The sequence below is a fragment of the Camellia sinensis genome, chromosome 12 (assembly GCF_055761805.1).
Source record: "Camellia sinensis isolate YWXY chromosome 12, ASM5576180v1, whole genome shotgun sequence".
NCBI classification, from domain to species: Eukaryota; Viridiplantae; Streptophyta; class Magnoliopsida; order Ericales; family Theaceae; genus Camellia; species Camellia sinensis.
Genome location: NC_138972.1, coordinates 77,062,065 through 77,085,762, shown reverse-complemented (window position 1 = coordinate 77,085,762; position 23,698 = coordinate 77,062,065). Strand labels below are relative to the sequence as shown.

The following is a 23,698-nucleotide window of genomic DNA, read 5'->3' as shown; positions in this document are numbered from 1 at the left end:
TGGTGTGACAATAATATTTTGGCTTTAGTTTTGGTTTTAAATCCTGTTTTCCATGCTCGAACTAACCACAAAAAAGGGTGACTAGCAAAGATCTTGAAGTTGAGTTCATCTGTGAAGATTAGATTGCTAATCACTTTACCAAAAGTCAAAATTACAAAAAGAATACCTCTATAAATGTATGTACATGACATATACAAGAGAATTATATTTACAAGCTTTTGGGACCCCATTTTTTTTCATCTTTTTTTGGCTCTTTTTCTCCACCTTCTATTGTAAGTGAACAACACAAAGTGTGTATGTACACAACACAACCCTAATATAATCTACCTGAGATTACATTGATGCAGAATTTGCACACATCCCCAACCACGCTCCTTTCCCTGTTCAATTGCAGACAACAAAACTTGTAAAAGCTCTTCAGCCTCTTCATTCTGTGCGAATTCCAAGTTAGTCTGATAAAGTGGGAGCGAAGTAGGAGGATTGTTCCACCGCTTTGCCCTTGCCCCGCTCCCTCTTTTAAACTGGTGCTGATTTTGCCTCAACAATGGATCTGAACTGCTTCCAACAATGTGTACTACTCCTTCAGACGTATCGGCATGGATTACAGTATCAATTCCAATATCCGCTTCTATTACCCACTCTGGATTAGCAGGAACGCCTCGAAACTCGGGTTTACCCAAATTTACCAAGCTGACACAATCAACGATCAAGATGAGTCTCTCTGTGATGAGTACAAATTTACCACCCTGTTTAAGTGCCTTGCACATAATTAAGTGTTCGTCTTTCAGCTTCAAGCCATTGTCGGCCTCGGCTAGTACAGATGACCCAATTGCTTCTTCCCAAGAGTAAGGCCTCAAGGGAAGTTCCCTATTTACAGGTCTAGGGAGGCGGACCCGTAAGCGCTGAGGTCCCATGTGATAGAGCTTGCTTCGGTTTCTGATACTTTGTGCGGTTTTCCCAGTGACCTCAAGGATACTCGCTGCTGGTCTGGCTACAAGTCCCGTTATTCCTAGGGCTACACCTGTAGGCAGGGAGCAGCAAGCAAAGCACTTTGTCAAACAACCAGGAAAACAATGCACAGTATCTTATTCAAAATCCATTTTCTGAAGGAAAAAAAAAAAAAAACTAAAAATAGTTTAGTGAAAAAAATGAAAAAAAATAAAAAAAAACACTCATCACTTTCAAATGGTTCTTTTTTCGGGGGCTAAAATATCCTTTTGGAATTTATTAAAACTAGTTTCCATTTATTTTTTCAAAAAAATTTAGAAAATAAATTTTGGAAACCAAACCAAACTGAGTGGATTTGTAAGAAAATTCATTACTGTTTTCTCATATAGCAATACCTGAGAGGACTCCAGGCAAGCCATGTTTCTCAGCTCCTTTAATTGGTGATTGGAGGAGACCGGTGAGTCCCTGAAATAAACAAGGGATAAATTTAAGCACATCAATTTCGAATAATATAATGAGTACAGTTGATCTATTTCCTTAGCAATATGAACAGTCTGTTGTATGTTAAGATAATTGTTTAATACACAGGAATAACTCAAACAATATTGGAGAATCATCGGTATAAGCTACAAAGTGATTGTTCAATATGCATGAGAGTAACTTGAAAACTAGTGGAGAATCATCTGGACAAGCTACAGAGTGAATTTCTTCTTTCAGAGATTATATGCACAACTAGCTTTACAAATGACCTATTGGGCAAGACACACCTTACAAGACTTTTCATTGAAGGAGGTCAAAGTTTTGAAACACTTTTGGGCACTGGTTAGACCAGTCCAGTCAGGATGCCCCAACCCAGCGATTGCATTAAGGAGGTTTTGTATCCAGTTATTGTTTGGCAAGGAAAGAGAGGGGGAAAGAAAACATAAGACTAGCTGAGGTCCAATTGAAGATGTGCTCTTGTAATATTTCATTTTCATAGACTTACTTTCAGTTTTTTAACCGATACACATCCATACAAGTTTTTGCTTCAGAAATTATTAGTAGTAAACAGTTAGCTGTTAATCTTTTGTGTGAAACAACAACAAAATAGGCCTAGTATTATAGCAATGTCATTTTTTCCACTTCTGAAATTTCAAATATTGATGCAGTGCTCAATTTATGCATGCAACTATTGAATAGATTATCGGTAGGTTCATCGAATATAAACACAACATACCTCTAAGAATTCATTTATCACGCCTTTGCTGTGTGAGGATATACCAGTCTGTTGCTTTTCCATTCCTGCAACGGCTTGGGCATCAAAAGTAAATGCCACGATACCCTACAAGTTGAATATCCTATTAAATAAAGCATAAAATGTCACCACAACCAAATCTTTCAAATGTCAATAGATGTACATTTACCTTGTGGGCAGCCCTGCTAAATTGAGTGGCAGTATCACTTATGGCATAGACTGTGTTACTTAGAAGACTAGTTGTTCCTTGTGCCATGCCTGTAATAAGTCCAGCGGGGCTCTGTACAAAACAATTTGCCAATTTCACATTTCTTATTGTAGGGGAAGCATGAATTAATAACAGCAGTTGTGTACCTGAAAAATACTCCGGGCAGGAACTGACAAGAAATCTTTGATGCCGATTCCCACACTCCTTGCAAATCCCATTGGGTTTCCAATAACACCAGCAGAACCAAACACCTGCAGAAACAGTTACAGGAGAACATGCAGAGAATGTAAAAACCCTAAAGTTGCCAATTTAACTGTTGAGTAACTTGGCATTATCAATTCCAACCCAAAAAACTACAGCAAAAGGCTCATAGTGGCAGTTTATGGAAGCATTTATAATAAGGGGATCAACTCCTTGAAATCATCAATGTGATGTGATGAGCTCTGTTAACAGTTTTAGAAGCTGATGCCAACAAACTGAAATCCTATAGCAGCAACTTCTGCGCCCAACCTCTACCCCCTTTCTGCCCCAACCACCGCCCTCTCCCTCCACCTCCATACCCACCACCACAGCCCCCAACCAGGAATGGCAATGGGGCGAGGCCGTGCCGGGCCGGGGACCACACTCCCCGTCCCCGATCCCCGATAGTGCGAAATTCCCAGTCTCCGACCCCGATCCCCGACGGGGACCCCATCGCCCCCCCCCACCCCCGACCCCGATCGGGGATCAGGTATCCCCGACCCTGCCAAATCCCCGAATTACAGACATTTTTTTTTTTTTCAATTTTTTTTTTAATTAATACAATTTGTAGAAAATCTGTACATCCCATAGTAGATCAATAACAGATCAGTAAAATTAAATCCCATAGCATAAAATCCCATACAGATCAGTAACAGATCAATAACACATATAAATCAAAATAAATAAATAAATAAATTTAGAGAAAAATAAATAAACTCTGATATATGTCTGTAGCGGTGAGGGAGGGTGATCGGCGGTGAGGTACGACCAGCAGCGATGGAAGATCTGCGGTGACGGAGGAGCGGCAACGGCGGAGAGAAAGAGAGAGCAGCAGTGAGGGAGGATGATCAGCGGTGAGCAACGAGCAACGGTGAGGGAGGATCGGCAGTGACGGGTTGTTCGTTGTGTGAAAGAGAGAGAGAGGGGGAGGCGAAACCCTAACCTCTTGGCAACGGCGGAGAGAGAGAGAGAGAGAGAGAGAGAGAGAGAGAGAGAGAGAGAGCAGCGTGTTTTGTGTGTGAGAGTGACAGCAGATAGCTTCAACCAAACCCTATATGCGCACACATATATAATGTGAGGGGTAAAATAGTAATTTCACATTGGGGTTTATACGGGGCGGGGATTGGGGTCGGGGTCGGGGTCGGGCCGGGTCCGGGACTGAAACATGTATCTCCGTCCCCGGCCCGAGCATCACCGGGGATACATTTTTTAATACCATCCCTGGCCCGTCGGGGGTATTTTTCGGGAAATAAGCGTTCAATTCGGGGTCGGAGGGTCAGGTCCCCGTCGGGCCGGGTTCCAATTGCCATCCCTACCCACAACCTTCTCCCCCTCCATATCCCTTTCTGCCCCAACCTCCATCTTTATTGCCATGAACTTCATCAGATCCGACACACGAGCTTCTCAGCGATGAACACCAAGATCCATTGACAACCAAATCTATCACCATGACTACCAGATCCAATGCATGAGCTTCTCAGCAATGAACACCATGAGCTACCATAAGAGGGGAAAGAGATTGCAAGGTGGGTGGAGGGCAGAGAGGAACTACAGTGGGGCTTACAAGCGGGTGGCAGTAGGGTTAGGGGCTAGGGAGGTGGTGGGGGACGGTGCAAAGTTTAGAGTGTTGAAGGTTTTGGGTTTGAGTTATACAATAATGTATTTTTTATGTCACGTTGGCTGCCAACCTGACATTTTTCATCCAAAATTGGATGGAAGTTTGTTTTGGAAGTAAATTAGAAAAAATAATAATAATAATTTCAAAAGTTAGTGGCAAAAGTGAAAAAAAAGAAAAAAAAAAACTTTGTGCCAAAGTTGTAAAACTGTAGAACTTAAGGGGGTAAAGTGTAATATACATCTTTTGATATTTGTAGATTGGTTTAAGGAGTTTTTGGGAGGTCATGTATCATATGTATGCAGTTATCTTATCACCCATCTTCTCTTTGTTTTCAGTTATCTTTTATGAGAATCACTTTCATATTGCCAAGTGACAAAAATATAGAGACAAGACCAAACATAGTAATCAGACTGGGGTATTTGGTAATATAATAAAGCAGATGTGAAAACATTTTTTAAGTTTACTAATGGAAAAGTGGATCTGGGATGCATGTTACTGCATCTGTTTTCCTTCTTTCATGATCCAACTAAATACGAAATGTCTGTATACAATAGTATATTCATCATGACTAATTTATCAAAAATATGTATATATATTCAACATGACTCATCATACTGGGCAGTATCCTTGTAATGTGTGATAGAATATCCACACGACTTCTAACAAGTCAAATATATGCTTCTTTCTTCCTTTCTGTAGATAATGCCTATTACGTAACCAGCTTAAGCTTCCACTGAATTACAAGCAGGTAATGGTGAAAAAAGAAGAAGAAGAGACTATCAATAGTTTCCCAGCATCCTTAATTCAAGATAGTGCTGGGTTCTTACCCTTTTTGACATTTGAGTTCATCATACATTTAAAAAAAATAACAGAAGTGCTAAATGTTTATGAACCCAATATCTCACAACCTGATTTTTGATGGAGAATATAATTTAAAAAAACGAAACCCGTCAACAAGCTACACTTGCATAAGAATCTTGCTTTAGTTTACCTTGTACATTTCATGAAGAAGTTGGCGAGTATAATGCCTTGTAATGATCTCCTGAATGGATTCCCAGCTAGCCATATGATGTGTAATGCTCAATTGTCTGAGGTGAATTTGTGCTCCCTCAACATCAGCAAGAGCCATAAGACCTCTCTGTACATTAATTAGCATAATAAGAATCAACAAGCAAAATGTATACAAGCTAGAAGCTACATGAATATTATTTTAGCGTTGTCATATATCACGATTTGATACCCTCCGAAAGTCTTAGCCACTTACATGGATAAGAGATTCTCCCGATGTCAGAACCCCATTTCTAAGTGTCCAAGGAGTGCTGGAAAAGCTGTAAAATAAATGCATCGCATTTGTTAGTGGAGAAATAATAAAACGACAGCCATATCAAGGCATAGGGACGCTTAAAAGAGCAGTTACTTCACCTTAACGTCAACTTAATTGGGGCCAAATCAAACATTTCAACATATATTTTCTTCTGTCTTCTGGCTAAGAGGTAAATTTGCTGCCAAGGTGCTCCAATCGGAACCACTGAAGGAAGCAAATGACCACTTTTGCGATTTTCAAAAAATTGATTTCCATTTGTTGGATGGGATCGAACCCCATTCAGTTGAACATACTTCTGAACTTCAGTGTGTTCAGGAGACTCCTTTATGAAACCCAGATCAGACGTAACGGGATGCAATGTAGAATCCATAAATGTCAGGAATCCAACCTGGGACCTTGAAGATATGGTTCTAAAGAAATCAAATAATCCTAGTATGACTTCTTGCTCAAGCTCAAGGTGGAAATCTGTCAGTCTGCAAGTATTGGAATATAGTATATCAAGCGCTGTAATGTATTTAATCAAACTTTTAAGTCAAACTTTACTTAGCAACACACACCTCAAGCTTATATATTCAAATGAAACCAATGAAACATCTCTGTTCCTCCACTTTGCTGCAGCTAAGAAGAATACAGGGTCACACAGACTGTCAGAAGTAATTTGCATCAGACTTTCACTTTTCGTCTTTGTGTTATCATCTCTGTTTCTTCTCTGGCCCACCAGGTTGGTTCTGTATTCACGATCAAAAGACAGGATAACAGGGTATGGTGTACTGGGCAACTGGTTATCAATTTGCAAGGATGAGATTTGGAAGGAAAACTTCTGTTGATCCAGACTCTGGAGCACATCAATCCTTGTGTTCTTTGCACATGCAAAAAGCAGTTCCTACAAAAGTAGAGGCAGCCAGCTAGTGTCAATAAATATTGATGCATCTGACTAACAACCACCTTTTCGCATACCTGTGGATGAGAATTCATCAAGGAGATTCCAATAAAAGGAATAGCAATTGATATCTTTTCTGTGAAATCAATAGAAGTTTCCTGTTTCTGATCATGTTTTCTTTTTTCTTTGAACTGGGGGACACGTGGATCCTTTGCATCATTCACAACATGGTGACCTGAATCAATTATGCTGAGCACCTGTATAAAAGAAATGAGAGCACTAAGCTCTGAAGGAAAAGATGCCAAAAACTGCTGGCCAGTCTAAGTATGAGAAACACACCTTTATTGCTCCTTCAGCATGGACAGAGACAAACAAGGTTCTTTCAGGCTTCTGAAAATATAGCAAGTCATGAGTCCAACTGAAAACGTGTCGGATGATGTGTGTTTTGTAGTCTAAGGGGGAATTGTGTACTTTGGACAACTTTAATAGAAAGACTTGTGTTTATGAGAGAAATCAAAGGCTTGTGTTTATGAGAGAGAACCCTTATTTTTTGGGTCTCTCTTAATAGCCATATATTGTTTCTTTTTCTTCTCTCCTTCATCTCTCTTAGTCTATCAATTTTAACTGCCAAAATCAAACTTAAATGCCGGCAAACAGCAATAAATGCACATCTTCTGTAGAGATTATTCAAAGCATCAAATAGTAATCATCAAACTCAGAACATTGGAAATAAAAGAAATACCAGAAAGTATATGTTTTTGGCTTGCATATACAACATTGGTACAAGATATTTTTGTCACTTTTATTTAAGAAACCATTTCAAGAATCAATGAGGAATGGTATAGTTTCTTAAAATTAAAACATCTATTTCTATTGCAAACAAACAATTTACGCCCTAACTGAACAACTTGATCAATGATGCAACAAGAAATCAACCATTTAACTTCTACGCAGACAATTAAAACAGCAATTTCTTTTTAATTGGATTACTGCATGTACTGCCATTTCTTTTGGGCATGATGTATACGTACATTTTTTTTTTGTGCGGTGCGTATGCAAAGCACATGTAAGAATGGATGAAGACCAAACAACATACCTCAGAAGTTGAAGGTAAGCAAACAGGCGTGTATTCTTTCACATCATCAAGAGTGTATGACCCCACAATACGCTCTCCAGGCACCTTCCAAATTTTGAACAAAACTTAATCAGTAACTATGTTAGACCACTTAATTGTTCTAAGATTAAAAACATAAGGCCTACCTCAACTGTGAGACGATGTGGGTAGCATGGTTCATCCCAAGCATAAGGGCAAGAGGTGTAAGACTGAATAATTGTTTCAAAAGTTTCACCCCTTTGTTGATAAACTCGTACCCTCTACAACATAGTAAAAAAAAAAATACAATCATAAATCAACTATTAGGATCAATTTTAATATTAACAGATCCCTTAACCTCATAGCTCCCTACAATTATACAAATTGCATCTAACACCTTGTTTCTAACTATTGAATCACCTGTCAAACTCTATAGAAATCAAAAAATGGATTTTGTATTCACCAAGTTGGTTTCATTTAAAATGAAAATAAGTCCCAGTTCACATAATACTTTCTATGTTTGTGTGTGTGAGAGAGAGATTGGACACATCCGTTTCGGCTCCGTTTAAGGTGATTCCGTTATTTTTAATTTCTAGAGATTGGAAAGCAATTCGTAATGCCTAATTTTTTTCTTAGTTCTTTGTCGTTGATGTTTGATCTATGCTGTTGATGTTTGATCTATGATTGCAGAGGACAGTTTCTCCTCTGTCTGTACTTATTTTCTGTTTTAATAAAGTCCTCTTTTGTTGCTGATCCAAAAAAAAAAAAAGTGTGTGCATGTGTGTGCGTGCGTGCGTGTGTGAGAGAGAGAGAGAGAGGTTCAGAAAAATAGTGAAATTAGTTTGTTTTCTGATAGATGAGATCTTTAGAACATCAAAAAAAAGTCATATGTTCAATAGAGGAGGGCTGGTCCAAACAAAGAAAAATTACAATCTATTTTGAATGCATGAAAATGTTCATCACTTCAAAAACCAAAAGTAAACATAGTTCCAAGAACGTGACTAAGTTGAGCAAAGCATTCGATTCTATCATATCATTCTCACAAAACATTTATTTAACAATAGTGCCAAACAATTTCAGATATTGATTACAAAGCTGAAGTGAACTGAATGTATTTAAGCTCGCAAGTATGAAATATATGTACAAAAAAAATTTAAATATAATGCAGTACTTTGATAGAAAGGGTAAACACTAAAAAAGTATATTCACAAAACAATGTGCGTGGTCTTAAAAGATGCAAGCTAAAAAAATAAAATAAAAAAAGGGCACTAACTCATGCCAATTCAACATAGTGTGGTAATTATGGCATCGAGACCAGTCAAAAAGCATATACCAACCTCCATTGAGAAATTATCAATTCTGTATGGCATAAAGCCTGTATCATCATCGGATAACATAATTAAGTTTGTCCCAGAATTTCCACGGAGGCTACCAACAATCTTTTCATCTTGAATGGAAACGTCAGCATTCTGCACTTCCACACGTATCATACTGACTGCACCAGAAACATGATTCCGCATTTTCACCTGAGTATCACCCAGATGATCTGGTAAAAAGCATCCTGACCATTGCCATCCAGGTTCATTGAAACGAATTGAAACTAGTAATTCCCTATGACATGTTAAACCACAAGAAACCAAGTAAGAAAAATAATAGAAAAGAAAACATTATTATAAGAAAAGGCTTCCATATCTCTGTAAATTTTAAAAGAAAAAAGAACTTTGCTAAAGATAAACTTTTTGCATCCACCTAGTTGAGAGTTGAAAGAAGTGACAATATGAACATTTATGATATAGTCAGCCAAGCACACAAAGTTGAATTTGACCATGAAATTACGTCTTTCGACCTTCCTCACTCACTCTGTTTTACAACCACCACATGCTTATCAAGTGGCTTTTAGGTCTGGAGCTTTAAGCATTTTCCCAATAGTCCACACCCATTTATTAATGCAAATCTTTAAAAAAAGAACAAAGAGAGAACTTGAAAAAAGAATGTATCAGGTGGTTACAAATACACAGGCTGACTTCATGGAGAATAACATAAGATAATGAGGAGAAAGGACGATATTAGCGGGCTCCCGGCAAATGGATTTGAGTTTCATTGCTAAACCTTTTAATAGATCAGAGATGTAGAGCAAGTAAATATTGTTAAATGTACATATCTTCCCTTTCAAGAATACTTGTGATCTAGGTTTCAGTTTTATCCAAAACAACCGTCCCATTAAGGTATAGCCAAAGCGTGTCCGTAACAATTTATTTTTTAAAATGGAGCTACAAGAATCAATCAATGGCAATAATCTAAATCCCTAATTGTCCAAGTCCAAATTAAAATGAGAAAAAGAATAATTTCACAACAGAAAATGAACATGTCATAGTAATATCATAGATAAAATTATTTCATGGCACAATACTTGAACTAATAATTACAAACTTACAACCTGTCCCAAGCCCGGATAAGGAGAAGGGTTGTGTCTTAGGTAGCACATTTGCCACGTAAAAATCCCAGTCAGACCCTTTTGAACATGAATCCTAATATGAACATGCGAGTAAGGGCTATAGCATTCCCTATAAGCGACACATTGCGCCTACCTTTGGTCATTTTTATTTAATTTAACTGAACATATAGCCTTGATAGAGCAAAATGTTGGAAAATAATTCATGTAGCTGACTCTACTTGATTGGGACACAAGGTGTACTTTGGTAGAGAAATTAGTATTGAAAACCCTTCAATGTGTAATACACCTCTTTAACACTAACTAGTTTATTGGAACTCAAAACAAGATGTGTGTACATTCAGCCACCACCAATTCAACGGTCATAATTATATGGCACTAAAATATGTCAAGGAATATACAAAAGATCATGTTAAACATATCGTAGTAATGACATAATCCAATTACCTTGTTGTATCTGTCCACTGAAGATGAGAATGTTTTCCGATTCCCAAATGGAAAATAGAATCCGTTCCCTTCTGCTTATAACACAAGTCCTTGCAGCATGCATTACTTATTATGTATCTACAGAAATTGAAAAGCAGATTAACAGAAGACAGAAACAAGATCATATCAAAATTGAATCACAGACTTCAATATATCAACGGGGATGTAAAAACTAATACCTGGGTTGGAAAGTGATGGCTCTTGTCCTACCAGAAAATGGTCCAGCAACTGCACTTGAACTGACAGATATTACATATGCAGCATTTGTAGATAGTTGAGGAACAAGAACATTTGTTGAACCAGTTGGTTGAACAAGAAAAAATGGGCTTGACCAAGAACTCTTTGGCATTTTTTCAGTGACACATTCAGGTAGATAACGACTTACTCTGACCATGACATCAGCGACCGAGGAATTAGGATCTGGAGAATACATGCAAGCCTCACCCTTTCTACACTCTATTTCTTCCAAATTGGAGTGCTCTAAATTTGATTGAATGCTTGAACTCAACCTGTTCAATGCAGCTTTTTGGGCATCTAAATCATGTTTATCTGAACTCTCAAGAGATATTATAGATGAACCAGAGATGAAGGGTTTTTTTGAAAGATTCCCCAGGTATGGATCTATGTTTTTCTTAGTTGAGAAAATGCGATTTATCGAGGAACAATTTCTCAAACCATCATAGGGTGATTCTGCCACTTGCGAGTCTTGGCTGGAAGATAGAAGACCCAGACCATCTTTCCTGCCTAGAAGATGGTCCTTCTCTACCAAATCATAACAGGAAGGAATGACACATCCATGCCCTTTCATATCATTAGCACAGTCCGAAATAATTAATGGAAAACCAGTACAATTATATAACAAATATGGAACAAAAATGCATATTTCACGAGCCCCGGAAAATGCATCCATCACCTTTTCCACAGTAACATTCATAGGACCTAGAATGAAGTAACATTAACGCTGTTAATGAATTTATCAAAATATAATCACTTGAAGGAAACCACAAGTTAACATAAATTACCATCACATAAATCAGGATCAAAGGCAATCATTTCAGATAGAGAGAACTTTGTTCCACTGAACTTGGCAATTCCACTAAATGTTTCTGCACGTGGGAATTTCAGAATCGAAGGTCTAAATCCATGCACATGGAAAATTACTCCAAGGTCATGTGAAGAATCAATATGGAAAAAGGAAGTTTCTGCCTGAAAAGAATAGCACGTATACAAGTCAATCAATCCACATAACCAACTTCAATAAATACTAAAGAAATCTACTAATTTATGGACTTCATCAAATATCTGGTTAGCCAGTATACACTACAAACCTCTGAAAGTAATGCAGTACGTGTAACCCCAAAACTTTCTATTGTTAATGATATTTCCTTTGGAAGATAATTTCTCACTACCAATGGACTGCTTAATATTACTTGGTGAATAAAATGTTTCTCCGACTTGTCCAGATTATGCGAGAATTGGCCACAATTTTCAACTGATTGTTTCACAGTTCTATTAATGTCAATTGCTGAACACTGCTCTGGCTTGCCAGTTGAAGGGAAGCACATCTGTTGCACTGAGATGCAGCAACGAAATGGATTGCTGCTTAGATGAGATGGATAGCAAACAAAGGAACGCAAAAGTCCAACCCTACTCTCCTGTGAAAGAATATTTGAGATATTATGAGCTTCACTCCATAGGTAATTCTGACCAAGTGGACGCCACCTCACACGGCCAGCTTCAGCCAAATGTAGAGGCAGAGGAAACTCCTGACCAGGATATATTGGATCTAGGATCTGAAATAACAAAATAATCAAGAAGTAGATATGTCACAATGCGGAAGAAGAATAAAAACTACTGCAAGGAAGCATAGCTGGACAAACAAATTGTTTACTTCTTTTGATACCTTTGGAGATACACCGAAAGGAATATCAAACCGCACCTCAAATGGCATTGAAGTTGCATTAAAGAATATAACCTGAAATTATAGAGTTAAATGGAAGTTTAAAGCATTAAGAATGATTACAAAACACCATATTTAAATTAATTGTAGCAAGAGTAACTTGAATTTGTACATACCGTTGAGTACAAACGCAGCAACTTACAATACCGTTGTACTGAAACATCACATACTACGGGAATGACAAAACCAACTTTTGAATCTGTTCGGTTGGCATCATCAATGTGTTTGTTGCCTTTTGAAGCATCCCCATTATTGTCAACCTCTATTTTATTTGATGACTTTGAAAAATCCACCTCAAAGTAGCTAAGACCTACAAGATCCATTGAAATAGGAGTCGAAGGCATAGATGTCCCATCAAATTGAATAACAATATAATTATGTGCCACCCCACTCAATTGTTTGTCACTGAGTCTGTCAGAAGAATGAGCAGGCCTATAGCGGAGGAGTTGTTCCTCAGGAGTGTCATCATCATTAATATAAACTGGGATAGAAGAACCTGGATGCACAAAAGTTCCATCTTCCAACACTGAGATACCCCTATCATCGGCACATATTGGCCCTCGACAAACATGAAATACAAGAGGCAAGGAGGTCAAATTTTGAAGAATATATGGAGCATATCTTCCTGTATAAATATTTTCAAAAATCTGTGAATTTAACAATCTTTGGCTTTCAGAAACGACCTTGCGCTCCGTCACACCACAAGCATCCTTAATCATTTCAGTTGCCCTGAAAATGGCCTATAAGAAACAAATATTGAATAAGTGAAATAAGAAGTTCTGACAATTGCTTATCCACAATAAAAATAAAAAAGAAAAAGAGCTTGACCATTAATGAACATTAGTTAGTTGATAATTCACCTAATGGAATTGCACAGCAAGCATTAGCATCTGGCCATAGAATGGCATTATCAATGGAAACAAGTTAATTAGATCAAATGACTCCTACTAGCAATGATGATTAAGAATCAAAATTACTTGGCTCAGCAAAGAAAGTTGCAGAATGCATGTGAGGTACTCTAGAATCAGATAGGACCCAATCAAAATTTTAAAAAGGATTTGAAGCAAAAAGTTCATCACAACAGACAAGGACAACAAATAATATGGAATGCATAACAAAGAGTCACACAAGATGAAACTTAGGTACTCTCAGAATGGACAAGTGTCCAATCTTTGCAATCACTTTTTGACATAGTCACCTTTTCCTTTAGCTGACTCAATCAAAGTCATGGATTTAATCTGCTAAGGCCAATGTGGAACACAATAGAGACATTCATGTTTAATAGAACACTCAAATATGTGCTTAATGAAGTGTTGAAGTTGAAAGGTGAGCACTAAATGAAAACATCATTACAAACCTCAATAAGGGACTCTGTAACATTCAAGTTAAGCTGTGCTGTGGATGTGAGATTGATATCCGTCATGAAAGCACTGTTTAGTAGAGCACTCTTCTCATGTACTCTGGTAATATTCAACTGAAATTTCCAAGGCTCTACAAAAGGCTCCCACAAGACCTATTGCCATTACATGCAAGTAATGGACCTTCAGTAGACCATTCATATAGGAAACAATAAAAGACGGTGATCATCAACTAATATACCTTGTGAATGTTATTATAGTTTATCTGTAGGTCACCCGCAACAGAGCCCTCCAATTTGTTCTCAGCCATGTGAACATGCCAAAGTAAATTCCTCATAAGAATTTCCAACAAAGGCCCTTTAGAGCTCCACTACAAGCATACAAAAATGTAAAATTAACACAACAAAAGAACTGGAAAACACTAATAAATAGCCAGCTCTTAACGTAGAAAATGATATATAGGATTAGAACTAAAAATAAAAAGAAAGATAAATAAATCCAATGAAACAAAGAAGTAATACTAACAGGCTGATTAGCAGTCAGCTGTTAGTATAGAAAATGAAATGTAGGACGTGAACTAAAAATCAAAAGGAAAATAATAAATCCATTGTTCAATATTTAATAAAAAAGGTGGTATGTGAATGACAAAAAATATTCCATAATCAAGAAAGGCTAGAAATAAGCAGTGGTTTCTAAAAAAGGCTATCAGGAAAGCACTAAAGGTTAGGTATTTTAATTGTCTAATAGTGTAAGGAGGGAAAAGGAAAAATCAAACTAAGTAGAATAAACCACGAAACCTGACCTTTGCTGATGAAATTGATTGAACAGAGCCCCCAGACCAAATATTGGAAACCAAATAATGTAAGAGGATTTAATGGCACTTGACCTTTGAATTGGATTCAAGTATCTTTTTAGAAATTCAAGTCAGTACGAAAAACACTTATCCAAGAGAAGTCATTGAAGATACGGTGGATTATGCAGCTACAATATGGATATATGTTAACCTTTCACATGTGCACATTAGCACAGGTAATTTTTCGGAACTTCTATTTGCACACAGCAAAACTTCTCAGTTCACAGCATTTATACGTTCAGATATCAATTATCAAGCAAAAACACATGGTTTGGATATCAACTACCAAATGAAAAGCCAGTTTGGTACTTGACAAACAAACAAATAATTTTTGTTCGATAGCTAGTCCTTCAGTTCCTACCATTCGCCTTCAATCTAATAATATTCTTGCTTTTAATTGAAGGAAAATAACAGAGGGAAGTTTCCAACAGTTCATTCTTAAAGAAGAAATTCAATGCAACACAGGAACTTCTCACTGTTAAGGATGCATTTCATCTTTCTTAATCTGTAGCCATGATTTTGTTGTCGAAGTTGTTTCTTTCCCTTGAAGGAGTTTTCTTTATTTTCCTGCGGCTTACTAAAGCTACTTCTTATGCAAAAAGAAAGTAGAGTAAGACCAACTTTATATGTATATCAAGTTTTACTTCTTGCATTAAATGTTCATTTCCTCAGAGAACACTCCTTTTGCTTGAAGTCAAAATCCTCTCATAGATCTAGTGAAAGATGTTTCACAAAAATATGAGGGATGAAACACAAAAGAAAATAAAAGGAACCGAATCAAAACCAATGTCAGACATCATGAAAAGGATTTTATCAATACCCCCCCCCCCCCCCCCCAACACACACACCCCCCACAAATAACATGCAGCATTTCACTTTTAGAGATATGATAGTACAATTCCAATCGTTTGTCTTCCAGCCACAAAATAAAAAATAAAAAATAAAATATATGTGACCAACATAAGGTTGAATGACTTTATTATGCACTTGGGTGAAGGTATAACAAGCCAGCATAAATTTGCTTTGGTTGTGCCTTCTATGCATGGGGTTTTCTTGTGTATGGCGCACCTTTAACCACTATGCTCATAGAATTTGTTCTACATCCATATTGAGTAAAAGATACCACAATAACCTCTATTAGAATCAATAGGGTAGATATGCACAATTGAAAAAGATTATGACCTTCTAACCAAGAGATGGGTGGAAGACATTGAGAAACACAAGTTGATAGAAATCCAGGACTCAAAATGACGGATCAAGCAGATTTGGTATTCTATTATCCATATCAAGATAAAAACAAATGTGGAGTATTTTGAAGAATACAGCTTGAGAATATCAAGGATCAAAGTTTTGTTTTGACTAGCATGGAAATAAAAATGTTTCAGAAATGTTTCAAAAGTGAAAAAATTTGAAAAGGAATGATAGGGTCTTTAATGAAAAACATGTGGTTGAAGCTATGTGGGATAGAGTGAGGCATCTCGCATCAGCCCCCCCCCCCCCCCCCCCCCCCCCCCAAATGAAAAGGAATATGTGGTTGAAGCTATGTGGGATAGAATGATGCATCTCGCATCAGTTTAGCTTTTGTGCCCCCCACCCCCCCCCCCCCCCCCCGGCGCGGGGATACCCCTTTCGGGATTGGGTGGTTGTTTGTCATACCTAGTGGTGGATTGGATTGTATTATGGTTTTGTAGTTGCTTCTTGGGTTTTTAGTTTTGTTTTCTTGCTTTTGTACGAGGACTTCTTGTCCTCCACTTGTTTTCATCTTTTGCTTCAATTAAATTGTTTTGTTGCTCTTCAAAAAAAAAAATAAATAAATAATAAATAAATAAAAATAAAAATGTTAAATAAATTAAAAAAGAAGAAGAGGTAAATTACATTGACCTCCCCTGAGGTTAAAAAACAAAAAAATACACTAACTTCTACTCTAGTAAGGGTAAGTCAAATGGAATTTGTGAAATTACATTTTTATGCTTACATTAGTATTAAAAAGACAAAATTACCCCACCAATGTTAACCCTAACCCAACCCCTTCTCTCTCTCTCTTCTCTTTCCCTTCCATTTGTCTCTACAACCAACCCAACCCCACCTCCATCTCTTCCCCTCCCTCATTTGTGGGCAAGTCCAACATCCACTCCCCTACCATCCCTGTGAGCTAAATTCCATCATCAACTACCAAATTGGAGAATACAAGAGAGAGAGAGAGAGAGAGGGAAAAACATAAGGGAGGAGTGTTAGAATAGGAAATAATATTGTGTGTTTTATTCTTATTTGATTTTCTCCCGTAATTGGTGTAATGGGCTGGCCCATAATTTTTGCCTTGTGGCATTCCTATAATTACTAATTATTATCTATATAAAAGGGGAAGAGGTCTAACTCATACCCTAACTCTTTCTCTTCTCTAAATTTTCATGGTAGTAGAGCCACAATAGGAGAAACTTTGCACCAACCAAAGATCACCTCCAAGTATCCTAGGGTAGTCGGTCCTCACCCAGGGCAGTAGAAGGCCCCCGTCGGCTTCTACCCAGGCCAGCCGAAGCCTTCTCTACTTCAAAAGGTCAGTCGGCCTGCTCACCCGGGGCAGCCAAAGCCTTCCCTGCTTCAGAAGGTCAGTTGGCCTCCTCACCCAGCCGAAGCCCTCCCTGTTCCCTTTTAGGTCTGTTGACAGCCCTAGGCCACCATTCTAGGCTTGTCAGCAACCCTGGAGGCCCTCTAGGTCAAGACCAGTGCTCCAGTTGACTTCGGCTATGCTCTATCCTTCGTCTTTCCCTGTTGCCTTCTCTGTTTGGTTGCTCTTTCTCCATCGTTTTCTTTGTTTGTGTCCCTTTCGTAAACAACAAAGAAAAAAAAAAGAAAAAAAAAGAAAAGAGTTTTTAATTCTTTATGCTTTCTTTGTGATAGTTGTGTCTTTCCTTCCACTATTATCTTTCGGATTTGTGATTGTGACTAGTTTTGTTTTTTTATTGAGGGTTCATTAGTATAGTATCCGTAGCAGAATTTCCCAATGTATCCATTGCTTCTCAGACACCTAAGAGTGAGTGTTCCATTATTCCTACTACAATGACTGATAACCTCAACCCTAGTCTTAAAATCACCGCCTCTCTATTCAATGGTCAGAACTATTTAGCGTGGTTGTAGAGTTTGACTATTTTTTTGAAGAGCAAAAGAAAGATGGGATATATGGATGGCAGGATATAGGCACCTACTACCACGGACTCAAGTTATGATCAGTGGGAGATCACCAACTCCCTCATTATAGGTTGGTTGATCCATTCTATGGTCCCGGAAATTGGAGAAGGCTATCTCTCTATGGACACGGCACAGGATATTTGGGAGGCTATGGCTACCACTTACTTCAGGAAGGGGAACTTCTCACAAGCTTTCGAGTTACGTCTCTCTATTGAAAGGTTTGTACAAGGTGAGATGACTATCCTCCAGTATTTTACCTTTCTTAGCAATGAGTGGAAGCGGCTTGATCACCTTCAGGATTACAAGCCTGTTTGTCCCACTAATTCTGCGAGTTACCAAAAGTTCGTGGCGCAAGAGCGGGTCTTCAAATTCTTGGAAGGCCTAAATGTGAAAAATGATCCGGTTCACAGCAGAATACTTGGTATGGATGTGCTTCATTCTCTCCAGGAAGCCTTTGCTTTTGTGAGAATAATGAGAGTCATCACTCTGCGACGCTTTCTTCTGCTAGTACTGATCGCTTGGCCTTGGTTTCTGCACCCCCTCGAGATGGAGACCATGTGTCTCGTGGTTCTCGTCCTTCCTCTGAGAAGGATAGTCTTTACACACGAGAGACTTGTTGGAAGCTGCATGGGACTCCTTCTGCTGGCAGAGGAGACTGTCCTAGTACTCGCAGGAGTAGGTCTGGTCAGTCAAGAGGCCAAGGAGACTGTCCTGGTACTCGGGCACATCTTTCAGACACAGTTAAGCCACCATCCTCATCTCCAGTTGTCTCTCATATGCTACTAATGTTTCGGGGTTATCTGCCTCGGATTTTGAGTTTGCTCTTCACCATTTGCTAGACCGCCGAGCCTCCACTTCTGCTACAGGTGCTCCCTCTTCTTCCTTTATTACTTCAGGTAACTTAGTCTCCCCATGTGCTTTGCTATCTCATACGCCAGTTCCATGGATTATTGACTCTAGTGCTTCTAACCATATGTCTGGCTCTGCTAATTTATTTTCTGAGTATAACCCCTAATCAGGTAAGGAAAAAGTGTGTGTTGTTGATAGTACTATTTCGTCTGTGTCAAGGAAAGGTTTAATTCATGCCACCTCTTCCCTTCCTTTGTCATTTGTCCTCCGTCCTCCATGTTCCCAATTTTAGTGTTAATCTATTATCTTTGAGTCATATTACCCGTGACTTAAATTATAGCGTGACGTTTTTTCCTGATCATTGTCTTTTTTAGGACCTTATCACGAGGAAGAGGATTGGCAGTGGAGAGGAACATGGGCTCTACATTCTAGATAAGACAGACCAACTGGCTCATTCATCTATTCAGTTACCATCCACCACGGAAGACATTTGGCTGTGGCACCGTCGCTTAGGACATCTCTCATTTTTATTACTTCAGCATTAATTTCCTTCTGTTTTTGAGAAAAATAATGCGTCAGATTTTCAATGTGAGTCTTGTCAACTTGGAAAATAACACAGAGCCTCTTTTGCTCCTATTAATAAAAGTTTAGTTCCATTTTCTTTGATTCATTCTGATGTATGGGGTCCATTCATGATTTGTGTCTTTAACCGGTCAAAAATGGTTTATTACCTTCATCGATTATTGTTCCAGGGCCACTTGGGTCTATTTGATGAAAAATAAAAGTGAGGAATTTTCTGTTTCAAAACTTCCATAGAATGGTTTGTACTCAGTTTAGGGCGGTTGTCAAAATTCTCTGTTCTAATGGGGGGAAATTTATTAACTTTGGTCTTGCCACTTACTTCGCCACTCATGGCATTATTCACCAGACTTCATGCACTAACAACCCTCAACAAAATGGTGTTGCAGAAAGCAAAAATCGCCATCTTTTTTATGTCGCCCTTGTTTATCCTTTGAGATGCGGGTTCCTTGATCCTATTAAGGGAGAAGCGGTTCACACTACCGCTTATTTGACTAATCGTCTTCCTACCCAAGTCCTTTAAAAACAAACACCTCTTCAAGTTTTGTTCGGGTCTACCCCCTCCGGGTTCTCCATTTCTCCTAAGACTTCTGACTGTGTTTGCTTTGTCCATAGTCCTTCACCCACTCGTGGTAAATTGGATCCTAGGTCTCTTAAGTATGTTTTTTTAGGTTATTCTGCCACTAAAAAGGGTTATAGTGTTATCATCCTCCCACTCGCAAATGGTTTGTCTCCATGGAGTCATTTTTTTTGAGTCTCAGCCTTACTTTCCGACCTCCCCGGTATCATAGTCATCCCTTCAAAGGGAGCCTTGGTGTGAAGAGATTCCTGTTCCACTTCCGCCAGTGGTTGAACAGATAGAGGATGATGAGCCAACAGTTGTTGAAGAAAAAGAAGCACGCAAAGCTTATATTAGGGACAAGGACAGACAGCAAGTCACCTGGATTCAAGAGACTACTTTCCTTCCTCCACTGCCAACTTCGTCTCCGGATAAGTGTCCAAAGCCACTCCCCTCTCCTGAGAGTCCAGGTAACTCTGATTCTAGTGCTCCTATTCCTGATTTTTCAGATCTTGACGTTCCCATTACTAATAGGGAGAGAGTTAGGTCATGTACTCAGCATCCCAGTGTTTTTAAAGGCTCAAGGCGCACTAAGGCGCCGAAGGTCTCTTGGAGCCTAGGCGCAAGGCGAGGCGCGGACTTTATTGAAGTAAGGCGCACAGTATTCGTAAAAAATAGAAAAATTAATATAGACTAATCATTCATAGTACTAAGACAATTTTAAAAAAAATAAAAAGTAATCAAGATTCAAGACAAAATATAGAATAATTCTCAAAGCCATGAAAGTGCATATTACATAACATTTCAATTTTTAAAGATCATATAATCCACATTCAATAAAATAAAAACATAAACACTGTTAAAATCCACCTACTCTCCACCTACTCTCCACCTACTTCACCCACTTAAACCTACTCCACTAAACCTAACCCACTACACCACTACCACCTCACCTACTCCACTAAATCTAACCCACTACACCACTACCACCTCCACTTCACCTACTCCTTACCTACTACACACTCACTCTCTTCTATATATAGGAATCATGAATCATTGTAATAGATATCAATATAAATCAATCAATAATACAATTCTCTATTTCTCTTTATACATTAAATTTCTACATGGTATCAGAGCAAGGTTAAGCACTTAGTATTTTTCGTTTCACCGGCGGGCGGCAACCTCGCCTTGGCCGCCCGCCGGACCTCAACCTATTCCGCTTATTTTCTACACATACCTTCCCATCACTGCCTAAATCCTCTCTCTTGAGGCCAATGTGAATTCCTCTTCTTCATAATCTGCACTAACTGTGGCATCTTTTCCTGGGGCAAACTCTCCAACCCAACACTCAATCTATGCTTCTCCTCCATGCTCATTTGCCTCTTGTTAGGATCCTTCGCCTTCGGCTTTGGTTTGGGCTTCGCCACAGCCTTGAGCTTCACTGCAGCTTTCAGCTTCACGGCAGCCTTTGGTTTCACAGCAGCTTTTGGCTTTGCAGCTGGCTTGGCCTTTGCCGCTGGCTTGGGCTTCACAGGGGCTTTAGCTTTTGGCGCAGCAGCTTTTGTCTTAGCCGGAGCCTTCTTCTCCTTTTTCGCTTTTACAGCCTTCGGCTTTGCTTCCCTCTGGTGGCTCCCCAGGTTCCACCTGAGCTGCATGATTCATTTATAGCTGCAATTGATAAGGGAAGTATTAGAACAATGCCCAATAGAAGTATGCCAGCTGCTCCTTACCCTACTCCTGGAGCACTATTAATAGGTGATGCTTTCAACATGCGTCATCCTTTAACTGGTGGAGGAATGACTGGAGCCCTGTTGTAAAAAAATGATGTATTATTGATTGATATTTGATAGATAGATTACAAGATGATGATTCCTATATATAGAAGAGGGTGAGTGTGTAGTAGGTAAGGAGTAGGTGAAGTGGAGGTGGTAGTGGTGTAGTGGGTTAGGTTTAGTGGAGTAGGTGAGGTGGTAGTGGTGTAGTGGGTTAGGTTTAGTGGAGTAGGTGAGGTGGTAGTGGTGTAGTGGGTTAGGTTTAGTGGAGTAGGTTTAAGTGGGTGAAGTAGGTGGAGAGTAGGTGGATTTTAACAGCCCCCCGCAAACTCAAGGGGGATAGGAACTAACCAACTTGAGTTTGGAGAGTGTAACAAAACAAGAAAATACATAAAAATAAAAGAGGATAAGAGACACTGAATGGTCGTGTCAGACCATTGGTGAAGACACTGGATGGTGGTGTCATAACGTTGTAGAGGACACTGTATGGGGGTGTCATAACCATGTAGAAGACAGTTTATGGGGTCATGTCGGACCGTTGTAGCAGACAATGTGGTGACAGTTGTTGTGACAGTTTACGGAGTCTTGCTGGACCCTTGTAGAAACTAACCGGAATCAATGTCGGGACAGTTTACAGAGTCTTGTCGGACCCTTGGAAAAGCTAACCGGAATCAAATGTCGGGACAGTTTACAGAGTCTTGTCGGACCCATATAGAAACTAACCGGAATCAATGTCGGGACAGTTTACAGAGTCTTGTCGGACCCATGTAGAAACTAACCGGAATCAATGTCGGGACAGTTTACAGAGTCTTGTCGGACCCTTGGAAAAGCTAACCGGAATCAAATGTCGGGACAGTTTACAGAGTCTTGTCGGACCCCTAAAAAGTCGCACCCTCAAAAGGTGTGCCCAATCTTTCAAAAGGCGTGCCATCAAAAGGCGTGCCCAATCCATAAAAAGGCGTGCCATCAAAAGGCGTGTCCACTTTATCAAAAGATGTGCCATGAAAAGGCGTGCCAGTTTGTCGGGCGTCAAGAGGCGCGCGATGCGCGTGGCCGCCTTGGCTATATAACCAAGACGAAGGCAGAGGCTGAGGCAGAGAAAAACTGAGAGAAACCTCTGAATCCAACCCTTCGCTGAAAAAACTCTGCCTCTGCGGAGAGAGAAACTGTGGAACACTTTGTTGCCATTCTGTCACCAACCCTTCCGAAGATTACTAGTCTGAAATTGCTATTTCGCTGAAACACTTAGCAACCCAAAAACATGGCCTCTTCTTCCCGTCCAGCTACCCAGAACCTGCTCACGCTCTTTCCAGAACTGAACGAGCCCACAAGAGAAATAACTGGTGCGGTGGCCAGTGAACCTCAACCAAACACCTCTGGTTTTGCTCCATTGAACTTTCCGATGCGGTCGGTGGAGCAAAAAATGGCGGTGCAAACTGATATTGAGGCTAATCAGTATACTCTGAAGTCATGCGTGGAAACCATGACGGCGGTCACAAATTTGTCGAACCGGCTGCAGAGTAGGACAAATGAGGTGCAGCATTTAAATTCCCAGCTGGCTCTGCTCCAACGCATGTATAAGGATGCGCGAGCAGAGATCAGTGTGCTAAAGGCAGAAAATAAGGAACTGAAGCGGAAGGCCACCGTGATGTTCCGATTTGGAGGGCCGCCATATGCTGCAGTGGAGGAGCAGGGAGTAGTGATCATGCCCAGTGGAGTGGGAAATATGGAGACAACACCGGCAAGGGCTGCTCAGGACGGAGGCAAGAAGAAGAGACCTGCAGTAGAGTAGAGGAGAAAAAATTCCGCCTGTGGATGAGGTTGTTGTTGTTGTTTTTTTTTTTTTTTTTTTTTTTTTTTTTTTTTTTTTTTTGTGTAAAATGGTGATCGGAGTTGATCCTGATATGAATAAAATGAGTCTATTGTGCAAGTTCGTCGTCTGCCTGTTTGTTTATGTTTTTTTTTTTTTTTTTTGTTTAATAATAATAATAATAATAATAAGAGAGGACAAGCTCACATGGGTGGAACCAGCAGAGGGGTTTGATGTTATGAGTGATTATTTTAATATATATATATATATATATATAATAAAATAA

General features: G+C 39.2%; 1 protein-coding gene across 12 annotated transcripts in view; it reads right to left on the bottom strand.

Annotated features, from left to right (window-relative positions):
• Positions 1–99: 99 nt before the first annotated feature.
• The window catches only part of LOC114306815 (vacuolar protein sorting-associated protein, putative (DUF1162)), a 91,183-nt gene continuing 67,584 nt past the window's right edge, over positions 100–23,698 (bottom strand). For all 12 annotated transcript variants that reach the window (XM_082898997.1, XM_082899005.1, XM_082898996.1 and 9 more), the window contains 22 exons: positions 14,043–14,171; positions 13,801–13,956; positions 12,560–13,183; positions 12,387–12,458; positions 11,812–12,276; positions 11,506–11,689; positions 10,663–11,422; positions 10,445–10,561; positions 8,883–9,156; positions 7,713–7,826; positions 7,549–7,632; positions 6,792–6,842; positions 6,530–6,709; positions 6,130–6,455; positions 5,671–6,045; positions 5,513–5,576; positions 5,240–5,386; positions 2,537–2,641; positions 2,352–2,462; positions 2,165–2,269; positions 1,344–1,413; positions 100–1,021 (listed from right to left, as the gene is read on the bottom strand). In XM_082898997.1, coding sequence (XP_082755123.1) covers positions 324–1,021; positions 1,344–1,413; positions 2,165–2,269; positions 2,352–2,462; positions 2,537–2,641; positions 5,240–5,386; positions 5,513–5,576; positions 5,671–6,045; positions 6,130–6,455; positions 6,530–6,709; positions 6,792–6,842; positions 7,549–7,632; positions 7,713–7,826; positions 8,883–9,156; positions 10,445–10,561; positions 10,663–11,422; positions 11,506–11,689; positions 11,812–12,276; positions 12,387–12,458; positions 12,560–13,183; positions 13,801–13,956; positions 14,043–14,171 — 5,211 coding nt within the window. In that variant the 3' untranslated portion in view covers positions 100–323. The remainder of the gene's footprint in view (positions 1,022–1,343; positions 1,414–2,164; positions 2,270–2,351; positions 2,463–2,536; positions 2,642–5,239; positions 5,387–5,512; positions 5,577–5,670; positions 6,046–6,129; positions 6,456–6,529; positions 6,710–6,791; positions 6,843–7,548; positions 7,633–7,712; positions 7,827–8,882; positions 9,157–10,444; positions 10,562–10,662; positions 11,423–11,505; positions 11,690–11,811; positions 12,277–12,386; positions 12,459–12,559; positions 13,184–13,800; positions 13,957–14,042; positions 14,172–23,698) is intronic.